Below are 10,602 nucleotides of genomic sequence, written 5' to 3'. Positions count from 1 at the left end.
GTGTTGAGGCCATGGAGGGAGGGGTGAAACTAATTTTTCTTCGATACAAACTTAAAATAATTTACAGTTCATAACCTACAGCTCATGATCTTGTTATAATGATGATAAATTATAATAATAGACTAGTAATTTATACTCTTAATTATTTATACATTACATTTAGGGGTTAGTCAATTAGTTAATGTATTATATTCAAAAAAAATACGAGCCATGAGGTGGGAGGGGGCGAATGCCCCCTTCCCCCCTCAATTACGCCCTTGAGTTTCGGCTGTGATTCGGTATCTTTGCGAATCTGCACACGATGGTAAACGTGCGTATTTCGATTACAACGTTACCCGTACGACCCAAGCAGTCGGTTACACGGTTATCGTTACACATTATACTTTGTGTTATCAACGATTTCGCTTGCACTTGCAGCGTTTCGAGACGACGAGCCAGCCGGCATTCGTAAGCAATCGGCTAAATATATCACGTCCGGTTGACAGTCTATAAACATTATTAATGCGTAACGTCAGCGGTGATCACATCATCAGCTTTTCGAACTCGATCACGGCACTCCTTGTGCATCGGTTTCACGTTATATTTTTTACGTACGATGGATATATACATATATATATATATTTATAAAAAAGGCACTAAATCACCCGATTACAAATAGTATTATGTAATGGCCAGCTGGCTATGTATACAAAATCAATATCATATTACCCATATCGAATGTTTTCAACGAGTGTAAAACAATTACGAAATATTAATCGAACGTTAACAAGACAACATAACGCAAACACTGTTGACAAGAAAAAAATAAAAAAAATAAGATCAAGAAACGAGGAATTCGCGACACCATCAAGCACGCATAGTATCGTTGACCACGCTTAAGACCTACAGTTAATAATACCACGTGATAGAATCACGATGACGAACCGTTCGGAGAGCTTTTCGACCATTAAGGACGACGACCAAAAGTGCAGGCTGTACATGGGCAACCTGCCGAAGGTGAAGACGGTAAAAGAGATATTTGATGAAATAAGCCGCATAACGCGTGGTCATCTGGTGCGTGTAATCACGTACAAGAACTTCGACGACCCGTCAATGCACCGGGGCTTCTGCTTCCTGGACTACGGGTCGGTGGCCGCGGCTACGAATGCCAAGCAGGCACTGTCAAAACAAAAGGTCTTCGGGTGCAAGACTAAGGTGGACTGGGCGGACCCGGAACCGCAGATTGATGCAGACACGATGGCTAAGGTGCGCATACTGTTCGTCAAGCAGTACGGCGGCGTGCTGGACGAACGCGTGCTGGCCAAAATGTTTGGCCAGTATGGGGTCGTGGAGCGCGTAAAGAACTTAAAGAACTACGCGTTCGTGCACTTTGAGCGGCGTGAGGATGCACAGTCAGCCATGGACGCGCTGAACTGTTACAGGGACGTGGCTTCGGGCGTGTGCCTCGACGTCGCGTGGGCCAAGCCGCCGGCGGACAAGAAAACGCGGCAACGGATGTTGCGTAACCGGGAACGTCGGGTACGAAAATCTGCGGTCACGGCTATGAGTCAACCGGTTCGCTACGCCCCGCGGCCACCGGGATGCGTTCCCGGAGCCAAAAGACGCGTCGGCCCCATCCCCGCCACCACAACCTACACCAAGTACGACCATCTTAATTACGACTTCGGACTGCGGCAACTGTGGCAACCGTGCAACCCGTGCAACCCCATTTCCACGTTGAGCATTCCAGTGGCCGAGGCTACGTCTGACAAGCGCGACAGCGACAGTGCACGCCGGAGCGGCACGAACGAGTGCAAAGTGGTCCGTCACGACGACGGAAGAAGGATTGCACGAAAACGTCGAACAAGAAACTGTTGAACTTTTTCGACTGAGTTTCCACGAGCAGTGCCAAAAACGGTTGACGTCACCGTATTTTTGTCTAGCCGTTTACGATATTTATACAAGTCAACTTTTCTTTAATGTTAAAAAACCCGCATTTTACGGAAAATAAAAAAAAATATATAAATGAAAAAAAAATTGTTTCAAATAATTTAATTAACATGACGTGAGTGTTGAAACAATTTAGACATGAATTATTGCGTTTTCAAACGTATTTTGAAGTGGCCACTGATCGATATCATGGCACCCGGATACGGAAAGCGCAACGGATCACAACGTGCGTAAACGATATTTACGTGAAATCCGATTAGACACAATATTTCACTATAGCGATAAAGCCGAGTTAAAACTAGGATTACAATTCTAAGAGAAATTACGATCCTCCTAACCGAAACAGTTAACTTAAAACAACCAATGTAGAGCTCCACACTTACATACTATCAAAACACATTTTAAGTTCTGGGTGAAACGAAAAACATATTGGCTTTACAACAATGTATTATATTTTGCGGATGTTATACTATTATGAGCTAAGTGCGTCACATATAAAAATAATTCAATTTAATCAAAATGATAAAATGTTTTCCAGTTATTTTAGTAACAAAAAAATAAAAATAATGATAAAAATGAAACATTTTTATAGATTATTCATTAGCACTTACAGCAAGGGCGTATTTGTGTTGCGGCCATGGGGGGGGGAATATAATTTTTCTTCAATACAAACTTAAAAATAATTTACAGTTCATTACCTACAGCTCATGTTTCTGTTATAATGATAACATATTTTAATGATATACTAGTAATTTATATTCTTAATTATTTATACATTACATTTTTCAAATAAATCAATGTATTATATTTAAAAAAAATACGAGCCATAGGAGGGTGAATGCCTCTTTCCTCCCTCAAGTACGCCCTTAAAATTAATCAAACAACCAACAAATTAATGATCATTCTTTTTTATCAACTATCACTTGAATCTTTATTAAACTAATAATACAATGTTTGTTTTGCCAATCAAATCCAAAATGTATAAAGAAATGAGCTATAGATATTTATTTGTATTTGCTAAACATAAAAGCCGACTAAAAATATGGTCTTGTTTTTCATTAAGTTCATAAATACCTGAAGAAAAGTAAAATTACAGAGTTTTACTTCGTTCAAATGATTAATTAATAATAATTAACGGAAAATAATTCAAGAATTTTTTTGTCAAATTTATATCTGCTAGTCGATATTTTTAACTAGGTTAGATTAAAACATTTCAGTAAAATAAAATCAATTCAACCTACGAATGGACGACATATTTTTTTGTCCACGTAGTACTATTTAAAGCTACTTTAATTCTACATTTTAATTAATTACTCTAGAACACAAATCTAATATAACAATTTATAAACACATTTTAGCCAAAATGATTATTACCATCAACCTAGTTATGATTTCAAAAGTTATCAAAAATTATTATTTCTAGAAACTATGAAAAATAATGTTTTTTCATTAATATCAAAAATAATTTATTAGGTTTCACTAAGATAAATTTGTGTGAAGATTCGGGGAATTAATAAAAATTAGTTTAATTAATGCTGGATTTGTTTGTAAAATTATTTTATGGAAACTTTTTATTTTTACAGTTAACATTAGACTCCTTAATTGTCGGCTATATGCGTGTTAAATTGGATTTATGAGTAAATTATTGTGATAAAATAAAATTTATCCCGCTAAGCGATGTTCCTATGTATAGTTATATAGTTATAATTTCTATAAACAATATATTACTTAAATAGTACTAATTGGGATTGGTAATTTAACTTTATCACAAAAAATATCAAACGTAAACGGTAATAATTTTATAATGACTCTGCTTATATTTTATGAACATATAATGTAAAGATATATATCGTACATACTTTTGTGGTGACGTAAACAACACGCCACGAGTCGTCCGGGTTGTATACAATGTTGTCGGTGGATAAGGGGAAATCCCATGTTCTAGAATATGCGATGATTATCTTGTTAAGGTGATTTCGAGAATGTTCAAGACAATCGACGCCGATATATATATATATATATACCGGCTGGTCAGACGTTCAATAAATCAGTCCGTGAGTATAATCGGCGACACACCTTGAATTACACTCCGCGATATATTCGGCAATTCCTCTGCAATTGTAACGCGTATCGATATTTGTACATACATATTTATATAATATATTGTCTATTTTAATTAAATTAAATTGTGAGTGATTTTTATTACTTAAATCCCACACTTTATTTATTTCTTTTACTTCGGTTGTTTCAAATACACATTTTTTTTTTTTTTTTAGTAAACGAATATATACAATCTGTATAGACAATACAATAAGTAATAATAATAACAAAAATGTACAGGGCTTGACGGCTTGAATGAAGGGGGCGTCCAGTAACGCTACTTCAACTTTTTTTTTTTTAGTATTTTTTTATTTGTTTAGGAGTTCACGTGGCCAATTACGCTTTAAGCGTCGGGGTGGATTATCCGGGATAGTTAGAGAAGAGAGATTAGATATAAGTGGATTTGAATGAGCTAATGTGTTGGCGTGAAATTTTTTTATATTGAGTGGAAGCAAAAGCAGAGAGATAGGGAATTTTGAGGTCGTTGTGAAGGGTGTTGTTGCTAACGTACCATGGAGCTTGAGTCAACAAACGTAAATTTATTGATTGGAAGGATTGTAACAATTTTAGATTCGAAACTTTGGTTGATCCCCATATTTGGATGCCATACCTTATTGCAGGACGAATAAGTTGTTTGTAGATAAGAGTTTTATTGTTGAGTGGGATGTTGGAGCGAAGAAGGTGTCTTAGGCTATGGATTTTTAATTTTAGGGATATTTTTTTAGTTTTGATGTGGGTAGCTCAAGTTAGTCGTTTGTCAAGATGAATACCTAAGTATTTGACGGAGTTGACAAAGGGAATTATATTGTTATTTAAAGTTAGTGGAGGGTTGATATTAGGGCGTAAAGTGAATGTGATGTGTGATGATTTGTTTTCATTTATTTTTATTCTCCATTGATTGGACCATATTTATAATAAATTTAAGTGATTTTGAAGATTGTCGATCGCAACATTAATGTCTCGGTCAGAAGAACTTATGCAAGTATCATCTGCAAAAGTGGCTAAATTGGTGAGGGTGGAATGAGGTATGTCAGCGGTATAGAGATTGTACAGTGTTGGGGCGAGAATGCTACCTTGAGGGACACCTGCTTTTATATGATAATTATCGGATAGTTCGTCTTCACATCTCACTTGGAAAGTGCATAGTGATAAGAAGGAGTTTAGGGTTAAGTATAGAGGAGCGGAAAAAAATTTCATTTTGTAGAGAAGGTCTTTGTGCCAAATGCGGTCAAACGACTGGGATACGTCAAGGAATACAGATGGGTAAAAATGTTTTTTTTCTAGAGAAGAGCCAATGTTATCTACAATTCTGTGCACTTGGTTAAGGGCTGAGTGGTCTTTTCTAAAGCCAAATTGAGTGTTGGGAATTGTTTTATTTTCTGTGATGATTGAAAGAATTCTTTTTAGTATAATTTTTTCGAGAATTTTTGAGAGGGAGGGTAATAGACTGATGGGGCGATAAGAGGAAGGTGAGTCAGGTGGCTTACCGGGCTTATGAATTAGGATTATTATAGAGTGTTTCCACGTTTGGGGAATGTGGGAAAGATGAAGAATTGAATTAAAAATGTTGGTTAGGAGTAAAAGGGCTTTCTTGGGAAGATGTTTAATAATACTATTAGTGATAAGATCGTGACCAGGTAATTTTTTATTTGGTAAATGTTTAATAATGAATTGAATTTTTGAGGGGGAGGTGTGTTTTGTAGGTAGAGACATCGGAAGAGCATTGGTTAACGATTTTTTTATGAAGGATATGTGATCAATGTCATTTATATCAGGATGAGGCGAAAAGTTATTTTCTAGGTGAGAGGTAAATAAATTTGCTTTTTCCAGGTTTGTAATAGCAAAAGTTCTATCGTTGTATTTAATGGGAGGAATTGTATTTTTTTGGTTTAGAATTTTTTTTGTAGCTCTCCAAAGCTAGTTCATTATTGTTAATGAGTTAATATAGTGTTGATAATTCTCACTGTTATGTTTGCAAAAGAGATTTTTTAAAGAACAGGTAATGTTGTTGTAGTATCTTTTATCGCTGGGGAGATGAGTACGTTGCCAACGATTTCTAGCACGACGTTTTACAGCTAGTAATTGGGATAGATATTCGGGGAGACTTTTGTTGTTGTAAGGGGTAATTGAGGGTGGTGATGAATCGAGTGTGGCATTTTTTATAACATTAGTGAGGGCTAGGACGGCAGAGTCAATGTCGGAGGGAGATTTTAGAGGAATATTCAGAGATATGTTTTTTTCTACTATGTGGGAGAATTTATTCCAGTTTGTTTTACCTGGAGTGAGTGTAGGAAATGTTTTTAGGGAGACATGTTGAATATTTAGTGCTAACAAGAGGGGTGTATGATCCGACGAGAGGTCTGATAAATTGGTTAAATTATAATTGATGTGATTAGGAAGAGTATGAACAAAAAAATCAAGAATATCAGGAACTCTGAATGTGATGGCCAGTAAGTTGGTCCAGGAGGAGAAAAGTGTTCAAGGTTGTTAGTAAGTAATGAGCTGTAAAGTGAGCGACCTCTGGTATTAGTTACTCTGGAACCCTATATTTGATGTTTGGAGTTGAAGTCACCTCCGGCTAAAAAAGTGTTACCAAAGGACTGGAAGTACAGTGTAAGATCATCATCAATTATTTTATTAGCATTACCCGGTGGACAGTATACTGAGGAAATATTAGTGGGAATATGATTCAATGATATTGATATATTAGTGGCTTGAAAGCATGTAGATTGGAAATGAGGAAGAATAGCGTGACTAATACTAGATTTTATTATTATGGCAGAACCAGCATGTGCAGTTCCATCAGGATGATCACAGTGGTATATTGAATAACCGGGAATACGGATAGTTGAGTGTGGAATGAGGTGTGCTTCACTTACTAGAATTATGTCTAACTTATTTTCAGTGATAAAGGCTTTTAGTTCATTTATTTGTTGCAATAAACCATTTGCATTCCAAAGAAGGATGAATATTTGATGAAGGATAACATGGTGATTATTTACCATCGTTGGATATAATAATTTTATTGATAACTGTAGTTAGTAAAGAGATTAGAGGACAAATCAGGTTTTTTAATTCTTCGAGAAATGATGACAATTTTAGAGATATGTCTGGATCGGTGTATGAAGTGAATTTAGAGTGGTTGTTTGAATTTTCAGTGGTAGCTTGGGCATATAATTTAGAAGGAACTGTAGATGAGTTTGAAGTAGCATTTACAACATTTGGTTTAACATAAGTTGATTGAGAGAAAGTGTTTTTTTTTTATTGTAGTGAAGATTGGAATTCCTTGTGAGTTGAGCAATCTCGGTAATTTGCAGGATGATCGCCACAGCAAAGGGCACATTTTGCTGGAAGACTCTGGGATTTATTGCATGAAGTGGACAGGTGGTTATCACCACAACGAACACATTTTGGGGGTGGTTACAATAAGATTTGGTGTGTCCAAACTCTTGACAGCGGAGACATTGTATTGTTAATTTGTTGACACGAGGTTCCTCGATTTTTATTTTTGTGTAGTACAAAAAACTGATTGAAAATATGTCTTTATTGTTGATGGCTGGTTCCAAGTTAATAAAAGAGCGGGAGAGAAAGTTTTGTGTTACGTTGGAGAACATTGGTGATATTTCTGGTTGTATGACCGTGAGCAAGTAATTCATTTTTAATTTCTTCTATTGATGTAGTGTGGTGGAGATTTCTCAGTATTACACGATACGCTCTATCTTGTTTCAGTTGGTATGTATGGAAATCTGCTTTGGAATCTTGCAGAAATTTGATGACCGAGCGGTACGAATCTGCTGAAGTAGTGGAAAGTTTTACACCGTTAGTTGAGCTTTTGCATGAGAAATGTTCACCTTTAATTAACTTTTTGATGGAGTTACAGAAAGCATTGAATTAACTACGCGAATAAATATTGGTGGAGGTGGCTTGATAATAGGTGTGGTTGTATCAGGTTCTAAATCCATCTCGGTTGATTGGTTGTCGTTTTGTTTTTCCGAGGGCTCGGTGTAGTTTGAAAACAGTGAGAATCGATTTGATGAAACAAATGTTTTACTTTGTTGTGAAGGAGAGTTAGGTGAGTGGGGCAGCGAATGTTTACTATTTCTACTATTTTTATTAATTTTCACAGTGAACCCGTCGGTTTGGTCGGAAATTTGTTGAGAAATGACATTATAATTTGACACACTCTGTAGACAAGATTTCTGTATTATTAATGGTGGAACGGATTTAGATTGTTGATTATCTGGCATGGTGTATGACGACGGTATGTTTTGCCGGTAGATAACGGAGAAGCCTGATAAGGCTGATCGTGCGGGACTGCGGCCGCCCGACAACGGCCGGCCGTGCTATTTTGATATAACCGTGACGATAATAATTAGGTTGTAATAATTAAGTTTGTTACCTAATATGGACCGAAGGCGCTCCTTTTCAATGGCTTGAAGTTTGGTTTGGCAAGTCAGAAGAATGACACTTTGTTTAACTTGTGGAATGTTTTTTTTTTTTTTAAAACGGACTATAATTGTAAGTTATTACGAAAAGAAGGATAAACAGCGAGACACGATGTTTCATTATCAACGGTCGTACCGTGAATGAAATACACATTTAAAACAATGTTCTTACTCGGAGAGAAATATTTATTCAATCAACGGAATTAAATAATGAAAAATTATGTTGTCAATGTTCGGTTTTTCCCTCAAATTTGTTATTATTATGTATACATAAAACCTAAAAATAATATTCTACTAGTATGATTATGAAAATTACTAATTTTCTATATCTACATCAATACTAAGTTCCCTAGACTATTTTGTTACATAAGTGGTATATTTACTCTTAGTACATTTCTACAATGCTAATCACAGTAACTATTATAATAAACCGAAAAAGAAACAGTGAATATAATTTTTGCATAATTTCGGCATGAATGCGTTACAACTGTATGGAATTTACAGTTAAGCATTACCAGATTAAGCCATAAATGGATGAGCTGGTGAAACATTAGTTTTGTTTCGTAAGTCCCTGGACATAGGTGCTATGACTAAATTAAAATTAACATAAATAGTAATTTCTATATTTGAATATATAAATTTTATTACTAATTGAGTATAATACCTACGCATAGATTATGCGATATCAGTACAAAAACAGACAACATTTAATTTCACGTATTTATATATGATTTTAAGCCTCATATTTTAAACTAGTTAAACTTTTTAACCTAACATGGATACAAATAAAATATAATAGGCATAGAATTATTAGTTATTTTACTAAATCGTATTTTAGAAAAAATGTTGATAAATATTTTAAGATATTGCAGCTAGTACATAAACTAAATATTCGTGCAACCCTTCAAGTGTACTTGGCAAAACCGTTATTGTAAAATGACGTCTTGTTAACAGAGGGAACATCTATTCTTGGATTTTCCCACAACATAGACCAACACCGAAGAAGGCAGACGTACCTAGGAACTGCCCCCCAGTCAATAAATTAGAATCAATTTGCGACTTGTCTACTACTAGCATCAATAGCAGGAAGCCAGATGCAAAGAGGTCATAAAATTGAAAAATATCACCCCTTCAAATCGAGTCACATGATACGCGCACATAACAACAGTTATTATATTTTAACAATGTACAAACATATATGTATACATCTAAATTATATAGACGTACGCATTTACATTTTTTACGAACACAATAACAACGAAATATTTAACTGTGTAGTCTTAGAACTGTAATATAGACCCTTGTACTCGATACCGGTATTAGAAGTTTATGGCTCGACCGTAATTAGTTCATATTATATATTACGTAGTATTAGGCACATACATTATAACGATAGAACTGACATAAAACTAAAACAATTATGATGCCTACCAATATGTTCATCAGAGGTTAGTCAGAGGTTCATCTAACCTGATTTATTACGGGGTATGGGGTGTCTCACGAGGATTAACTTATTGTAACATTTTCTACAACAATAGTGATATTCGAGTTATGTTTCTTCAGCCCAAGAATTATAATTTTCAACGGTCATATTTAAACAAAAAAAATAGTATTAAAAAAAAAAAACCGTAAAATTTCAATACACACAATCGATACAACATCACATAGTGATAGGATACATCGATGAATGCTCGCCCTCCACACGGTTTGCCTGTCATCACACCGCAATAGTTATGTTACACGCGGACGTAATTGATACATCCTTCAACGGGTTGACGATACAATGTACGTGTTGTATACGCGTGTAATATATGCGTATGATAACGGTGGTTTAGCGGTGGCGCACAGCGTAGGTATTTTATTTTCTGGCCAAACGATAGCACACGACAGTTTCGACAAAATAATATATGCTCGTGTATACGCAATAGTTGTAATTGATACGTACACAATGTACCCTACGTACACCTTTATCTGTCCGGTACAAATTACTAATAGGTTGTTCCACCCTTGGAACACTGTTCGTACAACTACACTCGGTATACGTGTAGATAACGATCGACCAACTATGAGCCAGCGATTGGTTCAAAATATTATAATTTTAATTTGATATTTTTAATCGTAACGTAAA

At 35.5% G+C, this 10,602-nt stretch overlaps 1 protein-coding gene across 1 annotated transcript; it reads left to right on the top strand.

Annotated features, from left to right (window-relative positions):
- Positions 1-915: 915 nt before the first annotated feature.
- Positions 916-1,857, top strand: LOC112685747 (heterogeneous nuclear ribonucleoprotein Q-like). Its single transcript, XM_025557715.1, has one exon. It carries the CDS (start codon positions 916-918, stop codon positions 1,855-1,857), a length of 942 nt encoding a protein of 313 aa, XP_025413500.1.
- Positions 1,858-10,602: the final 8,745 nt, after the last annotated feature.

The sequence above is a fragment of the Sipha flava genome, unplaced genomic scaffold (genome assembly GCF_003268045.1).
Source record: "Sipha flava isolate LNK unplaced genomic scaffold, YSA_version1 289_pilon_pilon, whole genome shotgun sequence".
NCBI lineage: Eukaryota > Metazoa > Arthropoda > Insecta > Hemiptera > Aphididae > Sipha > Sipha flava.
Note: the sequence above shows the minus strand (reverse complement) of the source record. Positions and strands in the feature narration are given on the sequence as shown.